The 15996-nt window shown below is 38.0% G+C and overlaps 1 protein-coding gene across 4 annotated transcripts in view; it reads left to right on the top strand.

Annotated features, from left to right (window-relative positions):
- Positions 1-15996, top strand: part of furinb (furin (paired basic amino acid cleaving enzyme) b) — a 118747-nt gene that overhangs the window by 70594 nt on the left and 32157 nt on the right. For 3 of the 4 annotated variants that reach the window (XM_048157689.1, XM_048157691.1, XM_048157693.1), the window contains exons 4-6: positions 1204-1299; positions 6266-6409; positions 8034-8110. In XM_048157689.1, coding sequence (XP_048013646.1) covers positions 1204-1299; positions 6266-6409; positions 8034-8110 — 317 coding nt within the window. The remainder of the gene's footprint in view (positions 1-1203; positions 1300-6265; positions 6410-8033; positions 8111-15996) is intronic. The other variant, XM_048157692.1, reaches the window with a different exon arrangement.

Below are 15996 nucleotides of genomic sequence, written 5' to 3'. Positions count from 1 at the left end.
TGTTCAGATGTTATATTTCAAGAAATCCTCATATCACTGCCAACCCACCTATCCATTAACCAAGAGATGGTTTGTTTTCTTCCCCCAGACACTGAAATAAAAAAGACAGTAAATTACAACCTCTAAGAACACATGTAATTATGTAAACAATGCTGTGTGGTAAAAAGCCACAGTGGTGTTCAGGTGTAGTTTCCAAGAAGGAAGCTTCTTCTAACTTATCTGGGGGATTTTCCTCTGAGAAGTTGATAGAATAGACTTAAGAACGAGAAAGAGGCAAGAGTTAGTCAATTTAATCTTTGGGCTCTCTGGTCGTGCCCTTGTAAAGAGAAAAATGAATCCTGTATATGAGGCAGAGGGCCTGTGAACCTTTAAGCTCATTTAAAACATTGCTCATTGTTTTGCAGAGAGTGCACTTCATATGTCCATAAGTCTCTGGGCCCTGATTAGATTTCATACTCCGCTGCTAGTACGAATGCTAATGTCTGTGCGCTCTGTCATGTCCATCTCCTCTACCAAAACTGCTCAGAGGACATTTTTTATTGCTCAGAGGTTGCTCTTTTATAGCTCAGTAAACTTCATACAATTCTAAGTGATGTTTCAACTAAAATTCTCTTAGAGCAACAAATGAGTAAGTCGTCAACATACAGTAAGTGGACAAAGTGGATAGTATTGCTCATATCACTTGATATACGAAGAACCGAATGAGAAATATTTAAGTTCATATAACTGCGTGGTCACTTTTCATTGCAGATTTGGCATCTTTGCAAATCTGAGCAAAATGTGAGGCGTTGTTGAGATCTCTTATGAAACACTAGAAGAGAAATATTTTTTTAGGAGAAAATATTGAGAACTAATTTTCGTAATTGCAGATTAAACTCTAGATTGCTGTTTAGGAGATAGAAACGATAAATCAAAAAGATCTTATTTATTTAGTTATTTGGGTGGGGACACACAACCACATAAAAGAATATGTACAAATGTGCACACAGAGCTAAATGAAATGCTATAAAATACAGCAGATTGAAAAGAACAGCAGGGGAGAGTGTGGTGGAAAGTGGTTATTTTTAGAGTGAGGACAAGCCGTGCAGAAGGGATATACATCCTTAGTTAAAGGTGAAAATAGAGAAGAGTGCGATAAGAATGTAGGTGTGTAATACTTGAAATACTGCCTCTAATCTATGTGTGTGTGTGTGTTATTTTCAGGTGATTTGGGCAGAGCAGCAGATTTCCAAGCGAAGATGCAAGAGAGATATTCATATTGAACCCACAGATCCAAAATTCCCTCAGCAGTGGTACCTGGTATGTGAAAAGTGTATATATTTATTTTGTGGTTGTACATTGAGCTTTTGAATGCAGTTGTGTCTAAAGTGCTTCTACAGTAGAAAGGCATCTGCCCTTGATTTGCTTTCACATTCTCTCTGATTCTTTCCCGCTCTAAATCCCCCATGTCTGTTTTGAAATGTATAAACATTCTGTGTGCTTATAGTCTCAGGACGACATAACATCAAGACCTTTTTTTCTTAGTTAATAAATATCTCTGTTCGTATTGTAAAAGAAACATCAATGCATGTTATTCTCAGGAGAGAAATGTTTTTTCAGAATTTTTCATCACAATGTACAAAAACCTTCTCAGCCTCTGGAACAGCTTTTTTGACCTGACCAAGGCTGAGGAGTTCATAAGAGGACTGGAAAATTGGACCCTTTCGCCTTGTCTCTGTTTTTTAGTCTCAGTAGCTACATGGAAGTGAACTGAATGACTGTGCATTTAAGTAGAATTTGAAAACAGTCTTCTAACCACATAAAGCAAGTGTGATGAACACAAAGAATACATTCAGAGAATATGAAGATGTCTTATGAAAAAATAGAGAAAATTTATGTGGATAGTTCATACAAAACTGAACATTTTGTCATCATTTACTAACCCTCATGTCCTTCAAACCTGAATGATTTTTGTTTTCCTTTGCGAAGCACAAATAAAAAAAATATATATTTTAATAAGTGATATTTTTAAAAACCAACATTTATTCAGACACCTTGAACATTTCATTCATTAATACAATTTATTCACTATAGTTTAAAAAAATGGTAATAAAATATGACAAAATCTCAGAGTTAAACTGTGTCAGAAAAAATTAATCTTAATTATGTCAGATAACACTTAAAGGATTAGTTCACTTTCAAATAAAATTTTCCTGATAATTTACTCACCCCCATGTCATCCAAGATGTTCATGTCTTTCTTTCTTCAGTCGAAAAGAAATTAAGGTTTTTGATGAAAACATTCCAGGATTATTCTCCTTATAGTGGACTTCAGTGGCCTCGAAACGGTCAAAATTACAGTTTCAGTGCAGCTTCAAAGGGCTTTAATCGATACCAGACAAGGAATAAGGGTCTTATCTAGCAGAATGATTGGTCATTTTTGAAAAAAATGTAAATGTATATGCTTTATATAAACAAATGATCGCCTCCCAAGTGCTTCCGCCAAAACCGCACTTTCATATTCTTCAAAAAGCTTACGCTGTATGTCCTACGCCTTCCCTATTTAACTTATGGAAAAAATGGAACTGGTGCTGCGTTCGTGAATGCTATATATTAGGGGTGTAACGTTACACAAAAATGACAGTTCAGTACAGTATATATTCGATAATATATAGGCTATATAGTGCATATATTTAGCGAAAGAGTTAATTTCTCTAGCGAACTAACACTGAATGGCATTTCTTAGGTAAATGTAATGCAACGTGACATTGTTTACAATTGACGTCTTTCCGCGGTTGAAACACTGAGTGATTACACTAGATATGATACGTTTCAGTAAGTTGTACTGTATCAAAGCAATTATTGGTGGTTAATGCTGGTTAAAAGTGGTAAGGCTAATCCTTCTGGATTGGAGTGTGGATCGCCTGTGACTGACTCGTCTGACTGTATGCACCGAACCATGATGTATGTACTGTACGGTTCAGGACAAATATGTACCGTTACACCCCTAGTCAGTGTTGGAGGTAACGCATTACAAGTAACTTGAGTTATGTAATCAGATTACTTTTTCCAAGTAACTTGTAACTTAACGCATTACTTTTTCAATTTACAACAAAATATCTAAGTTACTTTTTAAAATAAGTAATACAAGTTTTCATATTTATTGACTGACAGCTCTCCTGTCCTAGAGGTGTTGTGTGCGCTGTGTGAACATGATGGTTATTGTAGTTCTAGACTAAACGTGAACATGGATTTAAACATTCAAAAACATTCAGTATTCCTCAAAATGAATAAAAACAGTGAAATCTCAGAATTTTATGCAAACCTGTAATAATTAAATATATTAAATTAAACAAGCAAGCCCAGGTGAGAAAAAGTAATGCAAAAGTAATGTGACACATTACTTTTCATAAAAAGTAACTAAGTAGGGTAATTAGTTACTTTTTTATGGAGTAACGCAATATATTAGGGCTGTCAATCGATTAAAAATTTTAATCTAATTAATTACATACTCTTTGATTAATTAATCTAAATTAATCGCATACATAATTTTTGCTGTGAAAGTATTAAATATTTCAATTCAAATTAATCAATGCAGGGTTTTTCCTGGGTCAAAAATGGTCTTCGGTGGTGACAGACATGGTCATCCACACAAACAGTTAAAAGTGCCCTACCCACGTGATCTGCGAGCCCGATACTGATAATAAAGTACCAGTCACTCTCACTGTAATTGTTTCTTGCCCTCTTTGCGAAAAAAAAAAAAAAAAAAAAAAAAAAAAAAGTGATTTTATAGCTTTGTAAGAGAAGATGCTTTTTTGCTAAACCTGAAAAGTATTAAAAAGTAGCATTTTATATTAACTAATAATATAATTTTCTACCATATACAATTGAATGCACCTAGCTAACAACAACTTGCTTTGTTCTGGTATCACCTCACTCCAGTCTAAACTAACTGATTTTATAGGTAGGCCTAATTTACTACACATTGTCATTTAAATAACCTGAAAATATTGTGGATTATTAAGGCTAATTTCACTAACCACTCTTGCTAAATGGGGTAAGCACACTTATGTTCTCATTTCAGAGTTGTTCGAGTAAATGATTCATTATAGACCGTGTGGACAGATCAGTTGTTGTCATGATTCATTAAAATGAATCTGTTCAAATGAGTCATTAGGTCGCGAATTGGACATTAGCGGACGTTGACGCGTTGCGTGCGTATCGCGACTGTTATTAGGACATCGCAAAAGATTTGTCAACACGGAAAACACTTTACCACTGGATAGGATTTTCTTTTTGTTTACTGAAAGTGTGGTTTATGTCAGCTGCACGTGCAGGGCGCCTGTCATTCTCCGAATGCGCCTCGTGAAACATGGATTCGGTCTTACGAACTTTTAGCATTGTGTCAGTTGATTTAGATATTATGTGTGAGGTAGAGAGAGTGCAAAGACGGTGCTTACTTTCTCGCGTGCATGAGGGAGGAGCCCTGCTCGATCTGTCCGTCAGCGCAGCAGTCGTCTCCCTCCTTCATTTTACAGTCGAATGGTGACTAGAACGGCTCAAGGTTCAAAGGTCAATACGGAGTGGATTAATCTGCATTATTTTTTTTAACGCGTTATTTTTTCTCAGATTAATTCATCGAAATTAACGCGTTATTTTGACAGCCCTACAATATAGTAATGCATTACTTTTAAAAGTAACTTTCCCCAACACTGCCCCTAGTAGATATATACAGAATAATGTCAGATAAACATACATTTCAATTTTTTATTTAAGGGAGTTCAGAATAACCCTTTATTTTTTTTTAAAAGTAATTAGCTAAAAATTTTTAATTGGATAAAATTCAGTAGTATAAAAAGCGCAATGTTTTATATCCTGTCGAATTACAGTGGATAACACAAGTCCTGCTCTACAATATTTCCTGCAGGATATTTTGTTTGACTCTAAAATACATCAGATGTGAAATGAGTTGCAAATTTCATGTCAAATCGAATGGTGGCATAAATAAGCCATGAATATATAAATATTTGTTATTCAGGTTAGTCCTTTGACCTCCGCACACACAAACACACACACACACACACAGGCAGTCACCAAAAGGGAAGTGAGCTAATGTATTGATGGTCACGTTCACTGACAGAGAAGAGACAACATCATATTAACCTTTGCAGAATCTTTTAAATCTTTTTCATTAAGTGATGACAGATTCCGAATGAGTCTGACTCACTGAGTATATACAAATCTTACACAAAATAATTACTCTGTGTGGGTGTATGTATGAATGCCCGCTCACATCTGTGTGTCTTCAAATGTTTGTTTGCATAGCTGCTTTTAAAGCTCTGTTCTGTATTCAGAGCACAAGGCGTAGTCTAAAACATATTAATGTGCGAACCGAATGACCAAAGAGCATCCTAGGCCACGGATGACAAAACAAACGCGAGAGCTGCCGTTCCCCATTAGCATACTAATCTGTTAAAGTTTCAGCTCCTTCGCAACCTCTTTTAAACCACATCTGTACATGTTACTGTCAAACATTACCCGAAAAGCTAGCGCTTTGTGATTTTTTTACTCTAAAATGGAGATTGTATCGTTGCTGACAATGGAATGAATGCTTTTTAAGTTGTTTACTCTGAAGAAGCAACACAGAATGAAGAGCAATTTTATTCTGTCTGCTTATTTTTGTGTTTTTTTATTGGGGAGAGAAGGTTGCGAAGGGGGCACTTATCTGAAGACATGCCAATTGAAGTACTTCATTGTGTTTCTGCACCAAATTTCCACATTTATGTTTTATGTTCGTCCTTCCACGTTGAAGGAAATATTCAGCTGTGGCATTTTAACAGATGGCATTGAACGTAAAGCTTCACTGGGGAAAAAGCTGTTGGGTTAAAAGGAATGAGTTTCTGCACCTTGTTGGGATTGTCCTGCCGACAGGCTGCCATCTGGGAGGGAAAAGTGTGTGACTGTGTCAGCAGTCATCTTTCATTTACATTAGCTCCTGCGGCTGGGCCTTTCTCAATGGCAAGGGTAAAATATCAGCGTGTGTGCATAAAGTCCTGCAGATGGGCTTTCCCCTACTGGGAGGTCTCGGTCAAATTGTGTAAGACTCGGTTAACTCGCCCTTCTCCCAGAATGGCTTGGAGGGCTCATGCTCCTCTGTGCTGCACACAGGAGCTTTACAAAGTCCAACATTTGCCTTTGCAGAGGGGAAATAAAAGAACTGAGAAATAATTTCTTGTTTTGCCCACCTCCAGTGAGCTTGCATGTAAAATCTTGCTAATGGTTAACAGTATTTTTCCTTGCAGTACAATCCCAGTCATGGAGACCTGAATGTTAAGGAGGCCTGGGCTCAGGGCTTCACAGGAAGAGGAGTGGTCGTGACCATTCTAGATGACGGCATCGAGAAAGATCACCCTGATCTAGCGAGAAATTACGTGAGCCATCTTTTTTCACAAACATATATTTCAATCGATATACAATCGAAAACTGTTATTTTAAATTGTTATAATATTTCTCAATATTACTGTTTTTTACTGTATTTTTGTTTAAATAAATACAAGGCATGATAATTGATTTTTATTTATAAAGTTGTATTTATTTTATTTAAATGTATATTTAAGTTTACATTTTTGTTCCAACAAACTTGAAAAATTCTGCTTGATAAATGCTCTAAAACTTTTATGTAAATGATTGACAGATTTTTTTATATTATTTATTGATTTGTTTGTTAACTTTGGATAAATATTTTATTTAAAACCAGTGCGGTGCACAAAATTAAGATTCGAGAGATGGTTCAAGTCAGTGTTCAATAAATGATGTTAAGTTTAGAAATGTTGTGCATCCACTTATTATTAGTGTGACTTTTTAGCATGCAAATGAAGGGGAAAACTTCAAGATATTAGCCCTAAAAATCGGCCAGCACATATCGGCCATCGGCTGACCCTGACCTCTAAATATCGGCATCGGCATTGGTTATAGAAAAACCCATATCGATCGATCTCTAAAATGAATTGAAATGTAATTGTAAATGCAATGGAAAAATCTATTTTTTGTTGTGATTAATCAATTATCATAAAAGTCTAATGTTTAAAATTCATTTAAAATTCCATTTCATATATCAGGCTTAAGGTTAAGATGAATAGTATTGTAGAGATTTCATTTTCTCTAGCATGCACTGATGATCTTGTCATCTTTTTTTTTTTTTTAAGAAGTGGTGCGATAAAGGGGATGAATTAAGAGATTCATCTTTTTGGAGATATTTATAGCATGTTGTTGACATGTTTTTGTGGTAAACTCTGAAAAAAAGCATCTGTAAATTCATAATAAATTAAATCACACATCTTAAATGAGCGACCCATAAGAAACACATCTGATCTGTGTGTGGTGGACATGACCCTAAATCAGCCTAATTATAAAGGGCTATATTAACACTGATGAGTCATTCAGATGGCCCACTTACTAGCCGGTTTTGATAATATGTAATTTTGAACATTTCTGGTTCACTGAATTCTTAATGTTCTGATTCAGAAACTCATAATTTCCTGTTAAAGTACTTTGCACAGTAGAAATGTAGTTTTAGTAATAACTCAGGATTATGAAAACTTTGCGTAATACCTAGTTTTGCATAGAAATTAGACTTCATGAGGTATTTGGAGATGTTACCGAATATTTCTGTTCAGCCTTATTGTACATTCTGTCCCATAATACTCTCTGCTCATATCTTTCTTGCCTCAGGTGTCTCAGGGGTTTGCGCCATTTCACCTTAGCCACCTCTACTAGTTGAATTCAAATGAGCAGGCAGTTAGCTCCATGAGAAACATATCGGTGCGGGAGACATAACCTTACATTTGCCTAATTATACCAACTAATTAATTATTAAAATATGTAGTTCTGCATATCCCTAGTGTGAATATCCAAATATGTCTACAGTGCCTAAAAATGCGGTCTATGTAGGTGTGCATCTCAGCAATGCAAGAAAAAATCCAATGTATTCTCAGTGACAACTGAAGGTTGAGTGTTGCAATTTGATCCTTTCGCTTTATGCTGTTTTATTTTAAGGATCCTTACGCCAGTTATGATGTGAATGACAGAGATCCAGACCCTCAGCCCAGATACACACAGCTGAATGACAACAGGTAAGGATCTCTCTCTTTCTCCCCTGACTCTTTCTTTGCCGTTCCAATCAGTGCGTCCACAGCGGGGTTGCCAGATCTGTCGGGTTGCCATATTGCAGAAGCTCTTAGGTTGTGAGTGTTTTAAAGGTTCTTTCAGGTAAGAGAGCCAGAATCTGTCGTTGTGTAAACATGCATACTGCTAACTGTGCTTGAAAACCTAGCGAGCCACCTACCTAGATTGCATTTTTGGTGCGTTTGATCTACTCGCTAGGTGTTGCATCTGCTTCTCTTCTCTTTGGTGCACTGATTCAAGCTGTGATGTACCACTAGTAACTGCAGCACTTAGTGTTTTGTTAGGGACATAAAGTGGTTTGGAACCACGTCGTTCGGTGGGTTTAATCCACCTGCCGTTCAGAGACGTGCACCAACGGCTGTTAAATACTCATGAAAAATGCATTATAGAGGAAATCTCATAACTGCACAATATGCCGTCAGTTTCTCCATAGGGAGCACTTCCTCAGACTTGTGCTTTTTGTCTGTTTTTCTTTTTTTGCACCTCTGTCCATCATGTAATGGCAATCAGTGGCCTAATGCAGCACCGTTGAAATTAACCAACCATACCCCTTTTCCACCAAGGCAGTATGAGTGCTGGTTCGGAGCCAGAGCCTAGTTTCAAATCAGTTCTTTGTCTTTCGACACACAAAGCACCAGCTCCGAACCAGAAAAAGTGGTTCGTAAGTAGCACCAAAACATTGCTGGGCTAGAAGTAAGAACCGCTTGCGTCAGGGGCTGGGGGCGGGGTTACCGTGACCAACAAGAAACTTGTGACCGCCATTTTTGAAATAGCAGCTAATCGAGCTAATAGCAGCTCAACTGTAATCTCCATCTATATACAAATTACGGCGAGCCGTGTTTGGATGCCGATGTAGGTTCGCAAAGCCATGAGCATCAACAGTAGTGAAACATCCGCGATTGTTTATAGAAGGCTTGTTCGAGATGCATCGGAGCAGCGCGGACCAATTTGGCGGGTGCCGCGGGTCCGCGGGAGCGTTTGTAGAACATACGACTCCTTGTGCTTTTGGATCGTTCTCGCGGAGCTTTGATGTCATGCGCCGATCGCTTTGCGAGAAGCCGATGCATCTCAAACGAGCCTGGTGTATTTGTGTTTGGCGCTAGCTTTGCTGTGAAATATGAGACGTATACAGTGACGTAAGACCTGGCTCTGTGCTGGCTCTCTAGCCCGTGGAAAGGCAAACCGGTTCTTAGAAGGCTTGTCAGTTGAACCAACTCCGAACTGGCACTAGCACTAGCTCTGAACTAGCACCCGGTTCTTGCTGGTGGAAAGGGGGTACCAGTGACCACGTCTTTCACTCTCCATGGCACTTTCCATTTTTTTCCATCATTATGTTTGAAGAGCACTATTTAGAGATGCATAATCGACAATCTATCTGATTCCATCTCGTCTTCCTCTCGCTCCATAAGATTTAATTTAGCTCACTGAAGACATTGGGATGTTTATTCTTTCTTACTGATAGACTCAAGAGTCACTTGATCAGCCGTAATGGAGGGAAGATCCATTCCGCCCCTTTAACCCCCACACCGTTTCTTCATCCCTCCAGCCTGAAGCCCATCTCCCAGCAGCCCATCACTCTGCTGTCAGGGGGATTTGCTTCAAATCTCTTGCACTCTGGGCTTCCTGCCAGAGCTCCTTCTTCCTGTTACTTTCTCTTGTTTTTTTCCTATTCTGTTCAGAATCTCGCTGCAGAAGGATGGAGAGGAAAGACTCCAAATTTGGTATCTCCTCAGAACAGTGCAGCTTGCAAAGTTGCAGAAGCAAATCTTCTTTAACGAATCTGTTAACACTGCCATAGTTGTGTCGGGGCGTCTCACTCAGCTACTAACACGCTGAAGTTACTGTCTTCACTCCTGCTAATACCGCCGAATGCTATTTAAAGTGTGACAGCCGCTCTGTGGAAACAGTGGAGTTTTAACAAGCATTCATAACCCTTTCGTGTCCAGGTGCACACGCATATCATGATCAATCAGTGGATAGAAATGGGGGAATCCATCCCCACACCTCGGCAACCCGGCGCACAGGAAGTGCAGCACATCTCGAGCTCCTTGACTGTCAAGATCATTATCCTCAACTGCATCTGTTCGAGTCCATGAAATGAGAAGCAAAATGCATGACTGTGTCAATAGCCAGAAACGTTGAGGCGGTCTCTTAAAAGGCAGAGTACATCAGAGGCATTTATTCCTTACAGATGAAAGGCATTTATGGATTCTCATCAAAATTTATATTTTGTAAAGAGCAACTGAGAAACAGGCTTCTCTTATGAAAGGCGACTTGTTTTTTTTTTCTCTGAATCCCCTGTAAAATCTGATCTTGAGATGAATTGGAGCCTCGGCTATTGAGCGAAGCGTACAGCAGAGTTGTCAAGCGTTTTCACTGCGATTAAACTGGAGACGGTGCCAATGTTGCCAGGTTAGCATTCATGCATTTTTTTGAAAACGTTTTTCTATATAGCCTATGTATTGACACAGGCTTCGGTGTCCAAACTGAAGAGTAATTGTTGGCTTCATGGCTTTTATGCACAGATGGCTACCAGTGCTTTTAGAAGCAGAGGCTTTTCATTGTTTTGTCAGGAAGATTGAGGGGTAGTACAGCTTTTAGACCGCTTGTTTTATATATTTATTTATTTCAGAAAAATGCTTTCACTCTGCCACTGTATTTTTCTCTGCAGTCTCACTTTATAAACGAACTGAACACATTTTTTGTCCTTATCAAACTTGGATGAAATTGGACTCTTTATAGCTCAAAATTCTCATGATGATTTTGTTCATCCTTGATGACTGTCCTAAAATTCCTCAAAATAAATAAGAATTATGGCTGTCAGTCGATTTAAGATTATTTAATTAGTCTTACTTTGATAGCCATAATTAAATTATAAACAAACAAAACATAGAACATGTAGAGCTTTAAAATATATGTGGATTGAATCTCTACTAAAAGGCTTTATTTTAGATACTGATTCCAAACATGAGGTGCTGGCGTCCCCAACAAGTCTTAACCAATTAACTTAACCTTGCTTTGTTAACCAGCTCACCATCAATGTTTTGCTGATTTCTTCTGAAAGTTTAGCAGAGACACATTTTAGACTCTTTTTCTCAAGAGAATAATCTGAAAAAGCAGAAGATGTGTCTCCATCTGCTCTCCATTTCTATCTGGGAGAAACAATTGAGATCTCATATTAAATACATCTCCTGTTCTTTCCTAAGGGATATCGCCAGGTGCTCAAAATGATACGCTGATCCAAAGACAGCTGCCGTTCTGTGATTCGTTCTCAGAACGTGGCACCAAGAGACTATTTGAATGTGTATCTACTGAGAGAGAGATGGAAGCAAACACAGAGACTTAGGGAGACGGTTTCCTGTATTGAAGGGCATCCTAAGATGTTTTTTGACTTCATTTCTTTTATACGTCTTTCACATTCTCTTTGTTCCTATGTATAAATGTCTGACATCCACAAAATGCTGCTTAAATTTCTTTGAACCAACTCCACACAGGCAGTGCAACTGAGCTGAACGCTCTGCACTATTTTAGCAGCATCATGCTAATGTTAGATATTCATCCAGCTACTAAAGAGGGCGGAGGAGGATGGCGTACGTCTTTGTATTAGTAGCCACAATTGTATACACCTGCTTTAATCAGGACCCCCATAACCCTTTTCACCAGTACTCCACATTTACAGGATGTAAGGCTTTTACTCTAATGTTCAGTGGATCTAGTTCACTTGGATTGAACTCTCTGACAATGATGATTGGACAGTAAAGTGCTTATTCAAATTCAAGTAGAAGTAGCAGAAATGGCTTGGCATAGATTGAGAGCTGGAAGGACATTAATGGTCTCTCTCAATGTTTCCCTCTTTGTGCTGTAGTTCTAATAAGTGAGATGCTTGCTGTTGTTGGATGAGTAAGAAAATAAAAACATTTTTTTGCTGCTTGAACCAATTATTGAAAATAAATGATTTTTCCCCATTTAATTTTGTAATTTTAATTATGCATGCTCATTTCCCCCATTTTTATATTTAGAATACCTTTCTTTTGATCTTTTTTTCTTTAACCTTATTTTTTAATAACATAATGGCACTAATTTAATCTCTAAGTGAATATCCTTTGTTCATACTATACATTTATAATAATGTGATTTAGTTGTAGCATTTAAAATAATTGATTTTATTTATTTATTTATTTTTATATAAAAAGTGTAGAAATGTAACATTGGTGAAGAACACCCTAGAAACCTTATAGTAATGCCTTGGCAACAATCCAGAGCACCTTAGCATTGCGGCACAGACTTTTGCACAGGTGAGCATATGCATATCTTAACTGTTTATTTGTTTTCTTAAAGGTTCACACCTTTGAATTAAAATTTCCTGACAATTTACTCTCCCCCCCATGTCATCCAAGATGTTCGTGTCTTTCTTTCTTCAGTCGAAAAGAAATTAAGGTTTTTGAGGAAAACATTCCAGGATTATTCTTCATAGAGTGGACTTCAGCAGCTACCAATGGGTTGAAGGTCCAAATTGCAGTTTCAGTGCAGCTTCAAAGCGCTCTACACGATCCCAGACGAGGAATAAAGGTCTTATCTAGCGAAACGATCTGTCATTTTCTAAAACAAATAAAAATGTGTATTCTTTTTAACCACAAATGCTCGTCTTGCACTGCTCTGCGATTATGTAATCCCGTTGGAAAGGTCATGCATGATGTAGGTGAAAGTACAGATCCAATGTCTGCAAATTGTATGTGCAAAGACTAAGCCAAATGGCCTTTACCAAAAAAAGGTAAAACAACGATTTTGGATGATTTTGAAGTTGGAGGAGAAAATGAGATGGAGTTTTTCGCCCTACCGCAGTACTTGCGCCTATGTCAAGCGTGACCTTTCTAACGTGAGTATGTAATGCGTGTCGCATCGCAGAGCAGTGCAAGATGAGCATTTGTGATTAAAAAGTATCTAATCAAATTTTTTTTTTATAGAAAACGGTTGTTTCACTAGACAAGACCCTTATTCCTCGGCTGGGATCATGTAGCTGCATTTGAAGCTGCATTGAAACTGCAATTTGGACTGTTGTACCCCACTGAAGCAGAGATGGGCACTCAAGTCGCATTTTAACAGACTTCAGACTCGGACTCGGACTCAACCTGAAATGACTTCAGACTTGACTCGACTCGGCACAAAAGACTTGGAAAATTTTAAAAACGACTCAAGTCTTTTACCCTTAACTACTGATATAATAAAGAATTTGTGTTGTGTTTAAATGGTTTTATAATATCTGCGTCACATATATTTCCTTACGTGTCGTGGTAGATTGGACTCTTGTCATACACTTTGATTACGTATGTCCGTGCGCATAAACTCAGAAATGTCATAATAAGAGTCCCATGCAACATGACAGGAACCACCGTGCCATATGTTATTTCGTTTGGGTTATTATCACGTCAGATCACCTAGACGCACAGAATGTGGGAAAACAATTAAAGACACTGGACATCATAAATTTTTTTGAGACATCACATCCACAAAGGTTAGTCACGTTAACTCATACAGCTAGCTATTATACTGTGATGAAACTGCATGGCTCTTTTTAATTGCCAGCCTGTTAAAATATGAACAAAAAAAAAAACTTTAAACCTAGCACTACGTTTTATCAATCTTTTCATATTATATGCAGCTTTTCTCTTTCTTAATGTGTGTCCATAAGAGAGATAGAAAGAGATGTTAATTCATTTATTACTTAAAGCTCATATTTTAATGTATCACAATCAGCATGTGTAGAGTTTTCAATTGACATTCTTAAACATTCCGAAGTTTAATATTTTCTGATAATGACTGTCGTCAATAACAACGAAGCTGTATAACAAACTGTAGTGACTCACTGGCGCCATCTTGTGTCCGTTTAGCGACTGTATTGAAAATGACTACTTGTGTTGCCAGGATGACTGTTTTGTACATTGTAATGGATTATAAAGTAACAAACTGGATGTACATTATTCCTTACATCATAAGACCTTAATTTCAAATGAAACAGATTACAGAAAGATCATTATTTTGTCTATATAATACAACTAGGATAAAAAATAGGATTTGATTATGAGAATTTTTTTTTTTTTTTTTAATGACTTGAGACTCGACTCGGACTCGTGACAAAAGACTCCAGATTTGACTCAGACTCCAGTGATAAAGACTTCAGACTTGACTCGGACTCCAGCTTAAAGACTTCAGACTTGACTCGGACTCCAGATAAAAGACTCGTGAACATCTCTGCACTGAAGTCCACTACATGGAGAAAAATCCTGTAATGTTTTCCTTAAAAACCTTAATTTCTTTTTGACTAAAGAAAGAAAGACATGGACATCTTGGATGACATTGGGGTGAGTAAATTATCAGGAAATTTTATTTCTGAAGTGAGCTTTTTAAGTTTAAGTTACTGATCTTTTGCAATTGGGCGCAAATCAACTTGGAGACTTTTTTGTACATCAATATCCAGGTTTTGTTGGCTTTAATGAATCAATAAGCAAGACCTTAAAAGTCCTTCCTTCCTTTCTATTTCTTTAATTCTAATAACGTCTGTGATGGATGGATTGTGTGAGGTGGCTGTAAGCCAGAGGTTTAAATAACACTGTTAGGCACGAATCCTCTGCCTCTCCACTCAACCCTTTGCCTCACGTGACCCAGACCTGTCAGCCTGCCTTTCCAGCGCTGTTGGGCCTCTGGAATCTCATCAGAGATGCTGGAAATCTGCCCTAGCATCCGCTGCTCTGCGCCAGCCAGGCAATTGAAGCTAGAGACTAACCATGACAGGGACTTCAGGCTAGAGACGGTGCTTCTGAGTTCTGGAATGTGCTTCTGTTGTCGAGTCAAAGACTTGGTGAAGGTTTCGCCGCCACTTCCGTCACCCTCTCATTTCTCATGCCATTAACTGAGATTCCATCTCTCTATTACTTGCTGACTCTCTACCTCCTCCTCTTTCTGCATATTCCTTTCTCATTCAGGGCATGTGGGTTTCCGAAACCCTGCCCGAGGGCTGAGTTTAGCTGGCTGGAAAACGCACTAATCCTTTTTAGAGTGCTTCCTAATCCAGACCTATTGAAGAGAGGAATAGAGATGCTCTACTCTACGACACATGGATGGATTCCATCAGTCTACCAAACAGCATACTGTACACAGAATCATCACAAGTTTTCAAGGGCACCCTATGCCTCTGAGCAGGGGAATTGTAAATGCATGAATCAGGAAATTGAAAGGAACATAAAACAAGCCGATAGAGAGCTAAAAAACAAGGAGACAGAAAGAATAAGAGCATGTCTCCGGTCTTGGTTTCGGTGTGGTGGGATTGCTGGTGGCAGGGAAAGAAAAAAGAAAGAAAAAAAACTCATCTTCCATTCAAGTTCATTTTCACTCTCTTCTCTGGCTCTCCCTGGTGGGCCTTAGACAGATCGTTGCAGTCTCCGCAGGGAAGTTTGAGAAAGATTGTTGGTAATTTTGCACCTAAATAGAGCTGGGACAGGGAGGGCGGTAGAAAAGAAAGTGATCCAGTCGACCATGTTGTTTTTTCTTCTTAGAGGTAAGCAGTTGTATCCACATCATTTTTTGCCTTTTAAAGGGATGGTTCACCCAGAAAAGAAAATTATGACATCATTTATTCAACCTTCATGTCATTCCAAACTTGTAAGACTTTTTCTGCAGTACACAAAAGAAGATATTTTGAAAAATGTTTCACTGAACCCCATTGACTCTCAATGTATGGACACTGAGGTGTTTTTCAAAAGAAAGAAAGCCACTCCACTGCAAATCCTTTAAATCTAATATATTTGGAATAGAACAGGAATGAAAAATAAAGTATAAA

This window comes from Megalobrama amblycephala, linkage group LG15 (assembly GCF_018812025.1).
Source record: "Megalobrama amblycephala isolate DHTTF-2021 linkage group LG15, ASM1881202v1, whole genome shotgun sequence".
NCBI lineage: Eukaryota > Metazoa > Chordata > Actinopteri > Cypriniformes > Xenocyprididae > Megalobrama > Megalobrama amblycephala.
The sequence above is the reverse complement of the archived record's forward strand: the minus strand, read 5'-3'. Positions and strand labels throughout refer to the sequence as shown.